Here is a 21,398-nt window from a genome sequence, read left to right on the forward strand (position 1 = left end):
GTCAAAAGCACAATTTAATCATTGAAACAAGCCGACACGTGTTTCGACCTCACAGTCTTTGTCCAGGCTGTATAGGAATTAAGATATCAGAAAAACAAATCCAAATACATATACATTCACAATAATTGCACAAATTGACAAAAGTCAAATCAAAATAAAGCAACACAAATAAGCATGACAATAATAGGGCGTACAAGGGACAATAGATGTACAAAACCCCCAAAATAGTAATTTTTGGGAGAAAAGGTGTCAATGGTGAGACACCAATGATCCAACCAAGATAAGAACAAAACCAGGGTATACAGAAAAGGTATTACAAATCAATAGGTCCCAGCCCAAATGCATAAGCACAAAGGAAAGAGACATGGTTAGGGAAGGAGAAAAAAGGGACAAAACATGAACCAATAATTACAGGTTACTGAACAAATTAATTCATGGCACTGCAAATTAACCCTATGTGCCGTGACAGCCGAGCCATGCATTGGGATGGTCATGCTTAATCATGCATCCAGGCAAGCGGTCCTGCACCCAAAGTGACATCTGTGCCGGAAACCTATTTAGATCATGCTAATTGGCCAATCCCTTTATTTATAATGAAAGTTGATGTGCTCTAAGAAAAAACTCAACTTTACGATGGACCATGTGCAAAATTATACAAGGATCCCCCCAATAGCCCCAGAGAAGGGTAAAGGAGGCTAAGCAAGAAAATGGAGTCATTATTCAGTAACGCCTGGTTAAGGATCAGGACCTGACTCAATACCCACTGATGTGGCAATATATGTATCTTTAATATCCATATCACGGTAGGCCCATTCTGTCCCCCTAGTGCATACTGTGTACACACCGCCCCAACACAGCTGGTCTGACTCATAATACCACAACAACACAAGCCATGACCATCTGCAATGTCCTTTATGGAATAGGACATTTGCTAACTTGTTTCTGCCAAATATATGCTGACAATGTAACCGCCCGACTTGTCCAAGATTCCAGTAAGGCAAGGGGTGTGTTCCTCTTATGTAACATGTGACTTGTGCACATGCCAATATATGCCTATGAAAGAGACATCTCTTAGCCACAACGTCAGAGCACCTAATTGCAATCTATCTGCTTGTCATTACGTGCTTTCCAAGGCACAGCTGACTCTTGTCTATTCGGTATTGATTTGATATGATAGGCTATTTATAACACGCTTAATACCCAGCAGTTTCCAAGCGCTGACCCGGGGATCTAACCTGTCTTGCTCCATGTTGTCTTGCTTCCAAAGCGAGCACTTTTCCCCTGAGCTATCCTCCCGAGACCCGGGATATGTGTCTAATAACATATTAATGTATCCATCAGCTTGGTGTCTGAGTGGCTTATTCCTGTCTGGTCTTCAGAGTGGGTCTCCGGCACCTTCTGGGCTATCCTGCCTTTTCCAGGCTACAACGCCACTAAATAATAATAGAATTTGATGGGAATGAGGACCAGATATTCTTCCTTAAACGCCCACATCCCGGCACCATAATCAAGCTGACGGAAAGCTAAAAATGGCCATAGAAATTAGGACAACCTGTAAAGTCAAGAAGGTGCAAATGAAATTAGAAGTACGGACACATAAAGAGTTATATGGCCAATCATGTGTCACCTATAGCTGTGCCAGGATCACAGCAGCCGGTGCTGTATAGACAAGCACAGGTGTGGCTTGTATTTAGGCAATGTATCCGCATGTCCGTAAATGGTCCTGCCGGGCACACTTGGATTTTGTGGTTCTATGTGTGTATCATGAGTGCAGGGATGATCTGCTGCACCAGTACCGGATGTGAATGTCATCTTCGGTCTCCTCGGCCTCATGGATCCGGATGTATACCAATTGACCTTTTCACAATTCCCCTCGGGAGAATTGACCTCGGGAGAATTAACCTAATTTAAAAGGTCATTTAGGACATATATGCGGGGCGGGAAATCCCTCGCAACCCCTCACCCAATCCAAACCCCCCTCCCCCGCAACCTCCCAACCAATCCCCTTATATTATTTATAATCCAAAACCAACCCAATACATGTTTAAAATAACTAAAATAATATAAAGGTCAATTGTGCGGAAGGTCAATTAGGACCACTATAATTAGGTCAATTAGGACAAAAGGTCAATTGTAAAAGGTCAATTTGGGTAATACCATGGATCCACCATCTTGAAGCATTCCATGCCTTGTTGACACCTTTCAGAAGGGTACCCCCAACAAGACTCGCTTGGAAAGCAATACCAGATCCAGCCAACCCTCTCCATGAACAACAGTTGACACACCTGTGGCTATGGCACAAACTAGCCGAATCCAAAACCAAGTTACGATTTATCTACAGTGTATTCTGTCTTATCCTGTAAGGATGGTGAAGTTTCAGGTAAACAGTGTGTGACGACGTGTTTTCATTTACTAATACTTGTAAAGTTTTAACAGTTTTCATTCCCTGTGTTCAATGACACACCATAGGAGCAATTATTCAATTTCTGTTTAATGATGCATACTATAGGTGGCGCTATGTACACCGTATTGCAGGTTTCATCTTTGTTAGAACACAAGAAAACATTAAAGAGATTTAGCACTGATAGAAAGAGCTGCTGGGATCAGAGAGAAGGTCTTGCTGGTGGTCTTTATACGGTGATCTCTGTGAGTTGAAAGGGCGGCGTGGGAGGAAAAGGGAGTGGATCTTCTGCGAAGCCAGGCCCCTCCTTGGAGGATCTTCATACGATGAAATGCGGAGTCATTGGCGGAGCAGCAGATTCACCTGGCTAGAGAAAGAAACAGAAATGCAGTCAGCATTCGGATTAGGTGGATGCTGTATACCTGGATGTCCTCCCCCTCCCCCACTACTTAGAGCAAGCCAAGAAAGAGGAGACATAAACATCTTGGGCTTCGTTACAGAAATAGTGCCTACTGCATGTGTATCGACACTAGGGCAAGGCCTTGTTAACCCTAGTAGTGCTAACAGGGCAATGCACTGAGGGGAAATGTAAAGGCTCTACTCTGTCGCTGTCCACGCTTATCGCATGTCTCTTATGACTGGACGTGGGAATCTAGTGTCCCGAGCACAAGACAGACACCTAGGGTACCCTGAGTGCCAAACTACACTGTTATTGCTCTGCACTACCCATTCCTACTCTTCTAATCCCCCACTTCCCTACAATATGCAGATGCACCCCCCTGCCCTCCTCCTCACTACACTCCCTTTCCCCTTCAGAGGGGGCTTCTAAGGCCATACTCTCATGGCCCTCCTCTTCTACTCTCCCTATTCTCCTCCCATCCTGCTCCTAATCCTCACTCACCAAAAGCACTGTGGCCATCTTCTCACTCCAGTGTCATTGATCCCCATCGTCTCCTTCTCATGACCACTCTCAGGTCCCTCTTCCTCCTGCCCGCCCCTACCGGCTACCCTCACTCTGGGACTGGTAACAAGACTTCCTTCCTCACTGACCATTTTTACTGCCACCATCTCCACCTCACTGTCATGGCCACAACAGAAACAAGGATCACCACCCATGACACAACCACACTTGATGTCCTCCACACAAACACATACTCTACCCAACTGGCCAAGAGAGGTGATAGTCGGGATCTCATAATCATTAACCAGCCCAGGAAACACCACCAACCATTTCATGTCAGCCCTCCCTCATTCTAACACACTGCCATTCACCTCCATACACCTGCCCCGTGGCCCATTCTCCTCATCCACAGCGTTTCCAGCTCCCTCCACTCCTCCTTTCCCACCCTGCCCACTACGCCCTGCAATGCTTCCTGGGAGAATTCAATCATCCCAGAACTTCGAATGAAACCTACCTTGAACTCCATTCTCCCCTCTTGGACCACTCTTTACCAACCCTACATAACCAAGCAAACTCACATGCCGGACAACGCTTATCTTCTTAACCTCCCTCGCTGTGAATAGCCGCTCCATGGACTGACCTTCACCTGACCACTCCCTTATCTACTTCAGTGTCACTGTACCTTTTAGCTATCAATGCCCCAGCCCTCTCTTGCCTGAATGAGGCAGAGTGAGGCCCTTTCTTCTTGCTCTCATTCCACCTCAGGAGTCCACTATCAAGGAGGCCTTATGTGATTTCAACTGTGACCTTTGAACATCACTACCAGCCCGCACCTTCTCTCCCTGTTCTCCTCATGCACCACTCTGGAAATCCACCAAATCATCTGATGGCACAAGGACTTCTCACCTCTCCTCCCTACCTCCTGTAAGGACTCCATGTCAGATCTCTACTGCCATCAATGTTGCTAAATCCTACTACTAATTCATAGACATTGGGCCTCATTACGAGGAAGGCGGTAGAGGGTTAACGGTGCCGGTAGAGCTGCCGGCACTGTTAACCCTCTACCGCCTCATTACAAGGTCTGCTCGCGGGTCCCGCAAAGGACGTCTGGTAAAACCCGCTAGCAGACCAGGATGCTAACAACAGGCCCATCATTAACGGGCCCGTTGTTAGCATCCTCCCCATTCCCATTGAGCCCTATGGGAATGGGGATGTACAGGGTCCGGGTCCCGGGAAAGGGAATTACCGGGCTTCAGTTACCTCCAATGTCGGAATGGCCCGGTAATTCCTCATTCCTGGAACCCGGACCCGGTACCCGGTATGGGGGTAGCCATGCCGCTAAAAGTGGCATGGCTACCTCCATGCTCGTAATGAGGCCCATTATCTCTCTACACTGCTCCCATCCCACCCAACTCTCCAGTTCACACTAAAACAACATGTCCATGCACCATCTTCTCAACTCTATCTGCCCAAAACACCACACTTTACTTCTCTTTGAAGGGTGCTAAGATAAGAGATGCCCTCAAGGCCCCCCTCTCAACCTTCCCCCCTCCTCATTATACCCACCCCTCTTATACTCACAGCCTCTTTCTAAATCTGCCTGCCTCTACTCTTCGTCCTTTACAACTCATCCAGAACAGGACTCTGAGACTTGTCCTTGGCCTCAAGTCCAAGGATCGTATCTCTCCAGCCCTGAAATCTCTCCACTGGCTCCCTGTGGCTGCGAGGATGAAGTTCAAGACTTTCTGCATCGTCCACAAGGCTTTCTGGGGCAAGGGACCAAACTACATCCAACATTCTCTTCCTAAGCATCTTCCTTCTCGAGCCCTCCGCTTATCCACCTCTAACTCTCTGCGGGTCAGCCGCTTCTCCAGGCAGAGAGCGGGGGTAGATCTCTGTCCTCGGATTAGGCCTCCATCTGGAACAGACTCCTTGCCTCTCTCAAACTTGAGCAGGACCACTTAAGGTTCCAGAAGCAACTCAAGACCTTCCTTTTCACTTCTGCTTTCTCGCTCCCTCTTCTGTTGTGCATACTGGTTTACCTGGCCACCCACTGAACTTATGTGACCAGACTCCTGCACAACCAGTTGTGCTTGCACTGCCTCTCAACCACTTTAGGGACTGTATCTGCACCCCTACAGTCCCCTGACTCTTTGCACTTATGAGCCACACCCCGGCAGCACTTACGAGTTACCTTGCACTCTCCCCTCCCATTTCCCACCCTGTTACTTCTCCCCCCACACTTGCGCAATAGAATGACACAAAGCCTACTAAGATAGTTGTTTTTTCCTCCTTCTGTCCTACCTTCCTTGTCTTGCCGCACCTAGAAACACGTGTGTATAGGCACGTTATAAATTACTTATATTATCCCTTTTCAATCCTCCCATGCCTCTTATTCCTCTAAAACTGTCACTGAGCTAGTGCCTATCACCCATGCAGATAACACATCAAGCACTTCTGTGGATCCCTTCAAGCCACAAACCATTGTGGATCGTTTGCCCATTACTTGCTCCTCTCTCTCCACTCTCTGCAACCTCTCCCTCCTCGCTGGCATCTTTCCTGCCTGCTTAGAAATAGCACTGTCCTCCCAATCCTAAATGTACCCTCTGCTGACCAAAAGGACCCTCCCAACCAATGTCTTGTCTTCCTCTATGTGCACTTCTCCAAAATGTGTTGTACCTGTAACCATTTGGTTTCCGTAGCTGTCACTCCACACAAAAGGCACAAACTCATGTGTCCACCTTTCCTACAATTGCTCATCACTTTAAATTCTCTGGAATTCCTATCCTTCTTCTCCTCCTGGCAACATTGAATACTGCCAACTATCCTGCTCTTTCCTTCCTTGGCTTCTGGATTCAGCTGTTGCCTGAATCACTGCGTCCCTGCATGACGTATCCTTCACTATCTCTTGGAACGCGAATACAGCCAATTTTAGTGCTCTCCCAGTTTGTCTCCCAAGGCTCTTTATTGGGCCCACTACTCTTCAGTCTCTGTACCCCCTCTTAAGGTAACCTTGTTTGCTTCTTTGGTTTTACCTCCAAACTATTTGGTGACAGCATGCCGATGTTCCTTCCCTTTACATATTTCACCCAAGCTATTCACACAAATCTTCAACTGTCTCAGTGCTATTGTCCCAATGTCGCTTCAATGCTGAACTCCTCAAATACCAAAGTGATTCATCTGCCTACCCTTGCTTTCACACCTCTTCTCGTTTCTCCTTATTCTTCCATCGTGCCTTTTTTTCCAGCCCATGCAACTTTTAACCTGAGTTAACTTTGGCAGCCAACTCAAGCTCCATCAATGCATTGCTTCATCTGCTACACTGGGACTACTTAACCCTTTTGAACATGAGAATGAATGGGCCCTGTCACGAAAACACTCATGACTATGCACATAATCCGTCCTTGGCATGCCTCTCTGTTCTGTTCTGTTCTGAGCATTCTCTGCATCTTCCCTGCCCCTCCCCAATCTCTGGCTACCACCTTCATCTGGTTTGACCATCTGTGCATCACATATTTCTTTTAAAATTTCTCCTCTTATTCTTCAATTGATCTATCTATGCCCTCTCACCCACCTACCTGGCTGCCAATATCTCCCACTACTCTCCATCGTACGCACCCTCCACTGTACTATTTTATCTCACTATCCCTCACCCATTCAATGCTACCTTTCATTTACGCCTCTTTGCCCTACTTGTTTCCCACCAAAGGAACTCCCAGCCACAAGACGTCCACAACATCACCAATGTTGCAGCATTCACAGATGCCCTTAAACCTGAAATCCTCTCAATTAAAGGGTCCCCTACACTATTTCAATATATCCTCCCACCCCAAAGACTGCTACCAGTCTACAACTGATGCTACCTACTTTTCAGGAGCAGTGCCACCATGGAGAACAGTCTATAATTGCCAAAAGTGTGAAAGCATCCTTACTGAGAATGAAAATGTCCAAGCAACCTGTTCTATGGGCTTGGTCTCCAATCAAGTTTTAGCTCACTGCTCCATACCAGACGAGAAACATACATTTTCATATCCATCTGCTACCGCCCACATGGACAGTGAAGCACCAAGATGTCAGATAGTTCTGAAGAGGAGTACATCCTCCCTCTCTTTGGTAATAGATAGGTGAAAATGTGATTCCTGCCATGTGTCTCGACCTCCTGTCAAACATTGTAAAAGTAAGAAGTGTTCTTCATTGAGGCAGCCAGGCTGCACTTATTATAGGTAGGTACGTCATAAAATAGGTGACACTGCAAACATTTATTTAGGAAAACACAAAACATGAAGGAATGCTTACATTGCGCACAACATACAAAATATAGAACACAGCTCCCTCTCACTTAAGAAATATCAGACATACTCAATAGACATTAGAAAAATATATAAGAAAATGCCGGTGCTGGTAAACCCTTAACGCCCTATTCCGAGGTCCCTTAGCGGGTCCCAGCAGGAACAGCTGGTCTGACCAGCCGTTCTCTGCGGGTCCCGTTAAGGGACCTTGGAGCTAATTGCGGGCCCTTTATTAGCATCTTCCCCATTCCCATTGAGCCCTATGGGGGCTTAAATGGGAATGGTTAACTGAATGGGGACTTACCGGGTCCGCATAGGTCGGAATGTCCCGGTAAATCCCCATTCAGCCAGACCAGACCCGGACCCGGGTTTGGAGGCAGGCATGGCGCTAATAGCGCCATGGCTACCTCCAAACTCGTAATGACCCCCTATGTCTAGGAAATAATGTGCTAAGAAGTCTGAAGCAATGCTTAATTTCCAAAACCTGCTTTTTCCAGTTTTAAAGTTGTGAAATATATCTCGTGGTTTAGTGAAATTTTGAAAAACAACCAGTCATGATGATTAGCATACATGAGGTCAGTGTGACAGAAAATGATCATGTGTTTCAGGAAGTGTGTATATCCAATAAAAAGTGTCAGTACACTTTGTTTGTAGAAATGTGACCAATTGTATTATAAGGTTCATATTACAAAAGAACTGATGGAATATTTGTAAATCTATAAAACCATGATGGATGCAGAAAGGCAGTGTTATATTCTTTTGCAGCCTATGAAACAGGAGATTACACAAGATGTTCCCAGCCATCTGCCTGTGTGTCTCTTTCTTGCATGGGGTATGTTTATTTCCAGGGAAGGCTGGCTGTAAGGATTATTGGCTAGGAACTGGCCCCTTTTACCAGTTTGTCTCTGAACAAGAGCACCAACAGCAACTTGGGCATGTATTTCAGCCATGGTGAACATTGTCAGTGAGGGTTGCTGTGATGTGTGTCTCTCTAGTCACATAGGGTGGTAGTAGGTCTTTTGACCACATACCTTTGTGTGCATGTCAAAAAGACTAAATACCACAGACTGCCTCTGCAGTCACACCTCCGCAAAGTGGAGCAGACCAGAGGGCATGTGGGAGGATGAGCCGAGGCCAAGGTGATAGGCAGGTGACAGAAGGATAGGGGAAGGGGCTGGATGTCAAGGCAATTTATGTGTGGTTTGGCGGGGATCCCCTGATTTCGATAGAAATCTGCTCATGGAAGGCTGCACCGAATCGGTCAATAAGAAGCAGTCTTTTTTTGGTGTGACCTTCAACAGGCAGGTGTGAGAAATAGAATCCATAGAGCAAGGGCTCCACGTCTCAATTCCTTGTCTCAACAAAGAATGAATCCCCTTGCGTTTCAAAATCTGCCTCTCTGGGGAAGGTCCTCTTTTATATAAAAAAGTGGGGGCACTGCAATCTGTGAGGAGTTACCTTTGGCAGGCAACATGAGAGAGGCTCATCCAATACCACATGAAGGTGGGAGACAGAGAGAACGAGAGAGAGGGAGAGAGAGAGAGAGAGGGAGTGGAGGGAGAGAGAGAGGGTGGGAGAGAGAGAGAGAGAGAAGGGGGTGCTGCTTTAATTATAACTTGTTTTAATTTATAACACTTGCTACTCCCATTTTATAGCAGTGTAACTAAGAGGTGTTACCCCCACTTAATGGTACACAACTTATTGACCATAGTAGGACAAAGGGGCCAGAATTCAAACCCCTGTCTGCCTAAAACTCACGGATGTCAGCAGCCAGAAGCTACATCACTGAGCCATCAGACTACCTGGGGTGTGCTCAGTGCATGCCTCCCTCTACTACAAGGAAGAGGGGTGGGAGGGAGAGGAATATTGTTTGTTGTACTCTGCCTAGGTAAGCTTCACCTTGTTCCATACTTACTCTTTACATTGGCAGGTCCTCTGCTGCTTCAGCCAGGCCATCCTGCTCGCCCGCCGCTGCAAACACAAAAAGGAGACAAAGGAAGCATTAGTCTTGTGTCAGCATTAAGTCTCATTGTGTGTAGTTGCTACTAAGGGAAGTTGGGAAAGAGGACTGGGCAGAGAGATGTGGTACCAGACCATTTAGATTAGCTTCTCATTGTCTCCCGAGTTTGTACAAAATACTGGTGCGCACTGCAAGGCCTTATTGGGGTATATGTGCCTTCTCGAGCTGTCTAGCACACAAACGCATTGATTTCTAGGCAGCTAATCAAACGAAACAGGGTTGTTTTCCTAAGTGGTGCAACCAGGCATGTCTTCTAACCCTAGAATAAACAATGACCCAATTGCAGTTTGCTCTCCATACTGAATGCTATTCTCTGTATAATCCTGACCTGGTCTCACTCTTGGATACACACTCCTTCCAAGGAATGTGGGGCACTGAATGTGAACCAAATAAAAAAGAAAAACAAGGGGAGCAGCCTCTGTAGTCCACGCCACGCTCAGGTGGTGGCTTGGCCCTTGAGACCTCTTATCTCAGTAGGACACCTGCTTGCCACCAATGTCCAGAGCACTGCTGCGTTTCATAGCTTAATGTCCTGAGAAGCCACAGCACAGTTCGCAGCCCCCTTTGGCTTCTCTCAGACCCACTTGGCTAGTGGCTAAAAGAGACTGTGATTGGAGTAATGAAAGTCAATGACCAAGGCTATGATATAAAAGCAAGAACAATCATTTGTTTGGCACTAACAGTCTTGTACTTGATTTCTTGGATGTTACCTGCCTCGTATTTTCTTTCCTGGTTGCTATCGGCATTGTAATTGATTTAGTAGTCACTGCGGCCCAGTAAGGTGACTGATGGTGGCCACTGGCATCATGAATATTACCTTTGGTCACAGATGGACTATTGCACTTGATTGGCCACCAGCTACAACTTCATTATCTACCACCTATTATGCTTGTGCTATCTATTGCCATGCCGCTCCCCCAAACAATACTGCCCTCCTTCTAACTACCCTTTCACCACCCACTACAGGTGGACTCACCTATGCTTTATTGACTGCCTGTCCCTTCTCCACATTCCTACACCATCCCCATTCTTCAATCAGTCCCCAAACGACACCCTGGCTGCAATAGCCACACTTACCCCAACCTCATTGGATCGTCTATCAGGCTCAATTCCTCTTCCCTCATCCCACACCTTTCGTACCCTATGACTCAGCCCATAATCTTTCTGCAAGAAGACCTCTTGTCTCCAATTTGACTCCTACATTTCCCATCTCTCTGTGATGTTGATCAGGGAAACATGTATTAGCCCTCATCCATCTGGCACCGGCCACCTTCTCCCAACTTACTAAGAGAGATGGCGTTGGCCTACCTGCCCCCAGCCTTTCATCCCCATCTACGCCCATCCCCATAGCTCTCAAATGATCTTTCATTGACCTACACTTTTTACTCGTGTCCCTTGCCTCTGGGGTTCCTGCTATGCCCATGGGAGACTTTATCCTCCTGAACATGATCAAGTCTAACCATTTCCAACTTCCACCCTTCGTTCATTTCCCCGTCTCTGTCCCCACCTCATGCCACTATAACAATTTTACTTTGAAACCTGGATCATGTCACCCTATCTGAGCCAAGTCTTGCTCCCACACGTTCTTGCTGGCTGCATCAAGCTCCTCTCAGCACTGGTGGATCAGTTTCAGTAACTCCATCTTCCTGGGCTGTTCCTGAGCTGAGCTCTCACAGACAAGCAGCCAGCCCCTCAGAAGGAGGAGCAGGAGAATGAAAGAAAGGATAGCTCAGAGGCAACACACCTGTCCTGGAAGCAGGGCAACACAGCACAACACAGGTTTGAATCCTGATCCTGCGCTTAGAAACTACTCGCTGGTATTCAGCACGTTATAAAAGAACAATTATACCGATAATACAGAAATAGACAAAGCCCAACATCCCATTCAGAAGCATATACCAGACATATTTTTGTTAGGGTGAGTATTCTGACCAATGAAAAGTGCAGAGCCCAACTTCTGTTACTCAGTCAAAGGGTTTCTTGCTGAATCACTAGACCAGATCTATTTCAAATACAAATTGTGGGCATTCCTTCTTCCCAGAATGATCTTTGCTTTTATGCAATTCGCCAGTTTTGGGTTACATGAAGAGATAGGGTGTTTTGTGACATGGCCTGGGCCACGTGCCTGGGTCATGCCCCTGGCTCGGCCTGCACCTTCTCTCACAAGGAGGAGGGTGTTCCCAGAGTAAATATTTTCAATTTTCAGCACTGATCACCCCTATTCTATCTAATGGAACAATGACACCATCTCTTCCTTCCATGATATATATGATACCAACCACATATATATACCAACCACAAGACTGTCAGGACTACACTGCACCGATGATCCCTAATGAGGGTGAACCAGGTATGTAGTTGTCTTGGGTTTATTAAGCTATGTAAAAAGTAGACCTGCCCTCTTAGACAAAGACAATCACCCTCATTACGAATCCGGCGGTAGCCGTGCCGGTAAAACCGGCAGGCTGCCGCCAGACCGTAGTGAATTACTGGGGCATTACAATGGCACTCGCCTGCAAAACTCGTAGTTTGCCGGTGTTGAAAATGGTGCCGGTATGGTTTTACTGGCACTGTTAAATCGAGACCGGCAAACGTTTAATGAGGCTCAATTTCCTGGAGAAAAAGGTTTGCATTTGAGCTAATTTGCCTTGTGGTTGTGTCTCAGAACTGGAGGTGAACTTCCAGCGATGGCTAATAGGTGGCGTTGTGGAATGTGTGACTTGGTTCAAATGGACTTTCCTACATTTCAGGTGAAAGGGTTTTTTCAAACCTTTTTAAACCCACCATAACTTTCTTGGTGTATATATATATATATATATATATATATATATATATATATATATATATATATATATATATATATTTATTTATATTTTCTAGGGGTGTATTATTTGGCTGAATACCCCGAATAGTTGGCTTAAGTATTCAGCTGGAACCGAATAGTGGTTTACTACTATCTCATATATGTCAAAATATGTATAGAACTGTTCCTTTTGAAATAAACATAGGAAAATTGCATTAACTGGCTCTGCAAAATAAAATGGATGGAAGGAACTCGATATCACTATACTATATATAAATGCTCGGGATCCAGGAATTCCGGCTGGCTTTCATTTCTTGTTGTTACTTATTTCTGGCTATATGAACTATGGCAAGTCAATGACAGTCATTCTTGCATTACTCAAATGCCTTCGTCACAAGACATTCACATTGCGTTCACTTGCACTGGCGCCCTCCCGTCAGTACTCCAATCTTCTCGAAGCCACCATACAGGTGCCTCTACTGTCCCAATTAAGTTTTGTAACATGCCGTAGTTCGGCCTTGGAGCCGTCGTCACCAAAGGGACACTTTTTTAATCTTGTTCCCGTCTTGGTAAATGCCTATAAAATGTAAGTGGAGCAGTCTGACGTGCCACCTCGATTGTTTGTTAATGCCAAAAATATAAAAATGTGTTTTGTGTTCCAGGGAACATGTGTGCCAGGCTGCCAGCAAATCCATTGATCCGGACCCCCATTGCCTCTGCTCGTCTTTTGCTGCCTGGGGATTTCACAGTGCAGCCTCAGAACTCTTAAGATCCACTAGAGAAATGTGCTTTTCACTTGCATTCCAATTAATGGAACTTCGTTTTCATTATGTAATATAAATTGGCAGGAGTCTGAGAGTACAGCAGGAAGGCCTGTATTACAAAAAACCTTGCACTAACGCAGTGCAATTTCTCTCAAGTACAGAAACTAAACTAGTACATTAATACAGTACATATTTGCAATGCTGCACGTTTTGTGCTATATGGCCCAGGATTACATAAAACTATTGCCGGTAGGACAAACCATATATACACATATGACAGCAAAGAATTGAAGTTGGGTGCGTATTAGACCAGGTTACTGTTTTTTTAAATTTGTAAAAACATTTTTGGGGGTGGGAAATCAGTTGCTGAGTACTCAGCAGAGGATGAAAAGAGGGAGTTGAAGAGCTTGCTCATGCTCAAGCTGCAGGGCAGGATGGAGTCAGCAAGAAACACTCCTGCAGCGTCAACACGACATGTACATATGGCAATGCTGCCCTCAGATAGCATTAATGCAATACTGCACTCTACTAGTGCCAAATTAAAATGGTCCATAAGCCAACCTAGAGAGCACAATTACCAGCAGACGTGTACTGAACTTCGGCTTCGAGTAAGACTCCCAGTAACTATTCGGCCGAAGCAGAAAAACAGTTTTTTGGCTGGAATTCGGCCGAATACTTACTGGAAGCCCCTAACAAATTTTCACAAAAACTCTCAACCTCCAACTACAGTTTGTTGTTATTGAACAGTAAACTCCTGGGTGAACATAATAATGCTAGAGCACTTGGTCTTATAAGGTGCAAAACAGCTTTATTTTATTTTCTCATAAACTCAGCATATAAACATATGTAAAAAACCAACATGGTCTTACTGAACTGTTGATGCAGTCCTAACATGTCAAATTACGCCACACGTTCTATCCCTACCTCAGGGACTTCTTCAGATGAAATTACCAATGTGTTATTGTAGGCTGTTTTTATTTCCACACTCCTTTGAGTCAGCTGGTATACCTAGACACATGACTTATTTAAATATGGCCCAATTATGATGTAAAAACTGGTGGCCATTTTATAGTGTATAGTAGTTAGTAAATACTAGCCAGACATTCTTTTTGTGCCTATATTATGTTTCACTTCTAAATAGAAAGGCACTCTTACATATATTGGTGCGACTTTATTGTGCTCTCTTTATTGTATCTTTATTTTCTCAGCTTGTTAGCCCAATGGCTATTTGTAATCCATAAACTCACCACTGCAGTTAAATCTGTGTGGCACGCTCAGGAGAGCACCAATAAAAATCAAAAGAAACAGCAACAAGCTAATGCAGTGATGTCATATCTGCCCATGTCGGCTGTATGATGTACATTACACATCTTATTGTCGTATTGCCACTCATAATTAGAATCAAGCCCAAGTGGGCTAACCTAAAGGGCCATGTGCTAATATCAAAGTGCTAATGTTCCTATTATCAGGCCCAAGTGGAGTAAAGTGCAACAGGCTCAAAGTACCAAGTGCTCAATTTTCAAAGGATAAAACTACAACTATCAATGATTTCATCAAGTCACAAATGTCAATACTTAAAAAGTTATTATAAATTCTCATCATACATATTCAAATAAAAGACAGTATTAATCAATTATTGCAAAGAATAGATATATGAATCATTCGTTTTTTTTAATAAATGGATAGCTAGTTCCACATCTAAATTGCGCCCAAATGGATTTTAATATTACATTCAATAATAAGTTTCGACTCCAAATTGCGTAACCTATGCTCTTGATTGCAGAAAACTTCATAAGAGTCGCATCACTATTGTGTCTTTCAGCAAAATGAACAGCCAACGGATAATTCTCATCTTTGTGCAAAATCGCTCAATAATGTTGTAGGATGCAAACCTTCAACTGACAAATCGTGTACCATATATATAGTTGAGCACATGGACATTTGATGACATATATTACATATCTAGTTAAACAATTGATCTTATGTGTAATATACCATCTTTTTTGTTTCTTAGTCCCATATTCAACCATACGTTTTTGTTCAGCATATTTCCACATTTTGCATTCATTACATTTATCAAAACCTTTTTTACATATCAAACTCTGTAACCAATTAGCTTGCTGCTTTACTGGTTTCAACATGCTAGGCGATATCAAGTCTTTCAAAGATTTGTCTTTGGACAATGTAATTTGTGCAAATTGCCCCAATATTTCATTAAGATCCTTGTCTGATTTCAAAATTGACCAATGTTTCTGTAATATATCTCTAATCTGTTGTCACGGGAGACTGAATTGTGTAATGAATCTTATGCAATTGTTGTCTCGTTTCTTCTTGTTATCTCACAAAAGATCCACTCTATTACATGTTGTAGTCTTGTTATAGGCATTGTGATACATGTCTTGTATAACTTCTTTCTAAAAACCATGCTGCCATATTGCTGGCCTCTTCCTGAAAATCATCATCCATCCTCTTGGCTCTAATCATTTTTCCATAAGGCATACTTTTTATAAATCTTTTAGGATGATGACTTTTACCATATAGTGTTAGATGCAGTGATTTTCCTATGCAATTTACTACATATCTTGTTCTTATAATGAACAGCCCAACATCTAAAAACACCATAGGCGCCAGGCTCATAGATTAAAACATACCTGATGCAGACCATGCTGCAAACTCACCTGATGCAGACCATGATGCAAGAGCTCCAAGCCAAAAGAGGCTTGGAAGGGACTACTTTTACCTAGGGACTATTTTTTTACTTGGGTGGGGCTGGGGAGGAATACTTACCTGAGACTACTTTGGAGGCTATTTAAACCACGCCCAAAGAGCAGCACACGCTTCGCGTTATTCTGCATCCAGCAGCGTAACGCTCACGTGCCTGCAAGTCTGCATCCAGTCTTCTGCCACGCCCGCCTCGAGTCTGAAGCTCCTAGAAAAAGGGAGAAAGAACGAGAAAAGGTTAGAACAAGAGCAATACCTTTGATCCTTACCTGAATTCCCGATCCATCGCGCCTTCGAGCTGGAAGAAAGAAGTTATTTTATGCACGTCGCCTCCCCTGCTGCAGCGCCGCGCTGAGCTCACCGGCCTTCACAGCATCTTCACATTCCACTGAATCCTTATGCATGTTCCTGCCGCACTTCGGCACCTAAGGGGAAGACAAGAACAGCAAGGTGAGCCAAGGGAATACACAGAGGCAATATTAGTTACCCCCCCATAGACTTACCTGATTTTGCCACCAGGGGTACTATTCCTCTTCACGGGTCGGCGCAGCTTCCACTGCTTCCTCGCCGAACCCCGGACCCTAAGGGGAAACAAAAGGACAGCAAGGTGAAACAAAGGGACAAACAAGGTGAAACCTCCTCACCACAAAAGACTTACCTGATTTTACCGCCGGAGGCATTATTCCCAGAGACTTCATACTTTCTCTCAGCGCCTGAATAAGGGAGAAAGCAACAGGTTACATATTGACATTATTTTATCGAACTGTGTTGGATATTAACGGTTGCCACGAGGAACTCTTCGCTAGGGTCAAGCTGCAACCTGCAAGGAATTGGACAAGAGTGAAAGTCAGACATTTGAACTCTTACGAACTACATACTTACTGCGTCTTTCCGGGAATCTCAGAGTCAATACTGTTCTGGAACTCAACAATTCCTTCGAGCCAGTGAAGCAACTGGTTATCTACGCCCCTGCGCTCAATGCAGGATGGAGAGCTCATCTTTCCAAACCATCAGGTGAGACTATAAGAGGGGACATCAAAGGTGATCAGTGGGGAGAACAGCAGGAGTGGGGGGGGGTTAGCGCTTAATTCCACGGGTGGTTAATTCCCTTTCTCCATTTGCAGAAGAATATTCCTACGGGCCAAGCAAATGAAGCTAGGTGGGCCAGTCCAGTCCGTCATCTCAGCACTACGTGTCACATTGGTGGAGACCGCAGCTGTCCAGTTCAGATCGACGCCCCTGTGGGAGCCAGGTGAGCGTAACACGTGGGCACTCTTTAGTCTCTGAACCTGGCAAGCGTGACAACAGTTTTAGTGTCATGTAAGCACCCTGGAGGGTATAAAATTGGATCTTTTTGAATCTAGCATTCCTCAATATTATTTTGGGGTGCCTTGGACCATTCACTATCCGTTAACTCCCTTCCTATATCTAATTGCCATATTTTCTTCCCTTTAGTTTATCAATAGGAATTCTGTCTGCCTAACTTCAAATGTGATGAGGGATCCACAACTCTGTTATTCCCCAACCATAATGCTTCCTTCAATAGGAAGGGTGTCATCTCTGCACTTATCAGAGTGTGTTCTACATTCTCAAAATCTGCTAACTACACCGCTGTATGTTGTAAGTCTCGGGAGGATAGCCCAGGGGCAACGCGCTCTCCTTAGGAGCAAGACGACGCAGAGCAACATAGGTTCAATCCTGGGGTCTGCGCTTAGAAAGCTCTGGGTATTAAGCGCGTTATAAATTACCCATTACAATTACAACTGTCCAGCCAAATAATATAATTTGAAGTGTGGAAGTCTCATTCCTCCATCCACATGGTCCCTATGCATTGTATCCATGGCCACTCTACACCTGCTTTGTTTCCATATGAACCTCCCCACCATAGTATTAAATTCTCTAACTAAAGACCTGGGTATGAGATGTGGGACATTAACAAAATTATATAACAATCGGGGAAGGGCAACCATCTTTATGAGTGCAATTCTACCTGTTACGTAGAGAGGTCGTTTTTCCCAGAATCTAAATGATTTTTCTAATCCCAATCTCACCAGTGGTGTGCTTTGCCGATATGTCTCTCACGTGTCATCAATACCTAGATATGTAAATGTGTCAACCTTCCATTGAAACCCTAGGCATAGGAGTCTGCTCGCATCGACTTCGACCCAGCTCCCCAATGGAAATATGCAGGATTTCTTCTTACTGATTGCTATTCCTGAGAGCTCTTCACAGTTTGTAGATACTTCTTTAAGTAGGCATCTAGGGCATCTTCTGGGTTTCACACATACAGTAACATATCATCAGCATTTAATGATATTACGTGATGTGTTCCCCCTATTTGAAGTCCTGTGTCCTTGAATTCCTTCCTCAGAAATACTGCTAGGGGTTCTAAGGCCAAAATATACAACATAGGGGATAGGGGGCATCCTTGTTTCGTACCTCTTTGTATCGGGAACGGATCTGCAGTGTATTTACCTGTCCTCACCCTTGCAACCAGCTAGAATATAATTTATTAACCCATTTCATGAACCTCTCGCCTAATCCAAAGTTTCTCAGGGAGGCTGTAAGCCATTCCCACTGGACGGAATAAAAAGCTTTGATGGCGTCTTATGCCACCACTCCACATCCTTCCGGCCAGCCTCTCGTATTATCAATGATTGCGTGCCTTAGATTCCCTGTTGTTACCCTACCTGGGACATATCCGGTGTGGTCGGGATGGAGCAGGGTTTCTATGACCTTTTTCAATCTCTCTGCCAGCACTGCCGTGAGGATTTTTGGGTCTTGATTCATTAGCGATATTGGTGGATATGAATCACAGTGCTTCCCTGCCTTCCCAGGTTTCAGGATTGGAACAATCATGGATTCCTCCGTCCTTGGAGGCAGTATGCCCATCCCATATACCTCATCTAATGTTTGTAGTAGTTTCAGTGCCACTTTGTCAATACATTCTTCATAGAATTTGGAGGGTAAGCCATCCCCCCTGGGGTTTTACCCATAGAGAGCATTGTTATAACATTTCTTACATCCTCAAGTGAGAGGGGAGCCTCTAATGCTTCTCTTTGATATACATTTAAGGTGGGTAAACCTATTTCAGTCAATATCTCTTCTATTTCCCTTAGTTTTGTGTTCCCTGTGTCCTCATATAGCGGTCTATAAAATGTTAGGAAGGTCTCATTGATTTCTTTCTGTGATTTCCACACTTCCCCACATTTCATCCTCTATTTCTAGAAGGCCCTCCCGATCATCCCTATCCTTGCACAACCAGGCTAATAATGTCCTTGGCTTATCTCCTTGCTCGTGCAACTTTACTGTATACTTTGTGAAACTGTACTTCTCCAGTTCGCCAGACATTCTTGTCTTAGTACAATGAGCCTTCTTTCTGTATCTTTCCTTCCCTTTACTCCACCTTCTATCTGCTTTATTTCCGCTTCAATTTTTGCCAGACTTTGTTCTAACTCCTTCTGGATCCCTCCAGCCTTAGCTACAGCTGCACCCAGCACCACCACCTTAAAGGCATCCCAAAGTACCTGCCCTCATGCCACAGTACCATCATCTAGGTCCAAATATTCCTGTATCTGCTGTCTAATATCTTCCGTGAATGGACCATCATATAAAGTCTCGTGTTGGAGTCACCACGTAGGTATTGGTACCAGCTGATTGGCAAGAACCCAGCTCACCATCAAAGGTGAGTGGTCGGATAGTGTTCTCCCTTCATATGAGGCTCCCAAACTTTACAACCTGATCTCTACCCATCAAGAAGTAATCTATCCGAGTGTATATTTTATATACTCCGGAATAGAATGAGAATTCAGACCTGCATTATGATTGGGTGCATATTTATTTATTATGCAGACTTCCTTTTTCTGCAGGAATCTATGTAGTACCACCATTCTTCCTTCATTATCTGTGCACATTCCCACCTTTCTAAAGGGAACAGCCGGGGCTATTCAAGTGAATACTCTCCTCGCATTATTAGAGTACATTGACCCAAATCCTTTCCCTCCCCATTTCCGAGCCACCTGTGTTTGTTTGCCCACTGTGAAGTGTGTCTCTTGGAGCAGTGCTATTTTTTTTTCCACTTTGTATTTATTGAATTTATTCATTAGCCACAGCAACATACAATCAATTCTATAACAAGTCCAGTCTGGACAATATATAACACCCCATACCCCCTCCCTACCTCCCCCAACCCACCCACCGCCCAAACAGTGAGCTACACAAGGTTCAATGAAACAAGAGCAAAAGGCACATCATGGTTGGAAGCAAGACTCGGTACAATTGATGGCTGTCCAATCGCTTAGCTCTATCTGCAAGGTCCCCGACAAACCTCAAACAGCAGGCGGTTCAGTTCATTAGAAGACCCACTCCCACCCTCCTCCTATCATCAAGCTCCGTACAGGGCCCCAGACCTTAAAGTCTCAATGCAGCAGAGTCCGTACTCAAAGGTACTATAGTCCAATCCTGCAAAAAAGAGGACATGTCGTCGTTGACAATAGCTGTAAGCTTTTCATAGGTAAAGATTGACAAAAGTTTATGAAACCATTCCGCCTTGGTTGGGCTCTGAGATCCTTTCCACTTCTGGCCCAAAGCCATTCTCCCCGCCCTCAGCATCGTGCTCATTACCCTGGGGAAAGGGCATTCCTCACACTCAGGCCTAGGGGTGCCCAATAAAATCTCCATAGGGTGAAGGGCAGGACAAGTTCCTAGGATCTCTTTGATCCAACTGAGTAACTCCGCCCAGTAGACCTGAATAACCGGACACTCCCACCACATATGGAACCAAGTTCCTCTACCGGCACAAGCCCGAGGACACCTCGGAGATACTCCGGGAAACATTTTAGATAGAGAGGCGGGCGGACGGTGCCAAAAGTGGAGAATTTTAAAGTTCTGCTCCATAGCTGCAGTATAAAGTTTCCCCCCAAAGACGGACCGGAAAACCGAGTCCCAATCCCGCTCATCTAGGGTTATGCCCAGTCTCTCCTCCCATAACCTCTTGAACGCCTGCCTACCCTCTAGGTCCGCCTTAATTAAAACATTATAGATTTTCGAAAGAGATCTCTTTCTAGAGCTGGCCTCTACAAAAACCCTTTCGAAAGCGGCCAAGTGACGAGAGAGGGAGGCCACCCAACCCGCCTGCGTAAGAATACCCTTGAGCCGCAAGTAATCAAAAATGGAAGGAGGCTTTTCCGGGAGTAGTTCCGACAGCTGGGAAAATTCAATAAAGCCTCCCTGGTCAAATAGCTGTGCAGCCCTCTCCATCCCCTGGTCCGACCACATCTGTGTCCCTTGGAAACCTCTGGCCCCCAAATCAAGCGGCGGTCCCCACAAGGAAGATAGAGGGGAGGGCCATGTTGATAGTAGCTTGTTGTCCCTGCTAGGCCTCCACAACTGCCAAAGAACCGCTAGAATTGGATGGGACCGTGCTACAGCTGGTAGTGAATGCGGAGGGGCCCAGAGCAGGTCTCTAACCTTGTGGGGATGAACCTGCACATCTTCAAT

General features: G+C 45.0%; 1 protein-coding gene across 2 annotated transcripts in view; it reads right to left on the reverse strand.

Moving 5' to 3' along the window:
* Positions 1-2,473: 2,473 nt before the first annotated feature.
* Positions 2,474-21,398, reverse strand: part of CD4 (CD4 molecule) — a 132,822-nt gene continuing 113,897 nt past the window's right edge. For both annotated transcript variants that reach the window (XM_069650651.1, XM_069650652.1), the window contains exons 9-10: positions 9,507-9,562; positions 2,474-2,768 (exon numbers count right to left, since the gene is read on the reverse strand). In XM_069650651.1, coding sequence (XP_069506752.1) covers positions 2,741-2,768; positions 9,507-9,562 — 84 coding nt within the window. In that variant the 3' untranslated portion in view covers positions 2,474-2,740. The remainder of the gene's footprint in view (positions 2,769-9,506; positions 9,563-21,398) is intronic.

Source organism: Ambystoma mexicanum, chromosome 3p (genome assembly GCF_040938575.1).
Source record: "Ambystoma mexicanum isolate Mex_15411 chromosome 3p, UKY_AmexF1_1, whole genome shotgun sequence".
NCBI lineage: Eukaryota > Metazoa > Chordata > Amphibia > Caudata > Ambystomatidae > Ambystoma > Ambystoma mexicanum.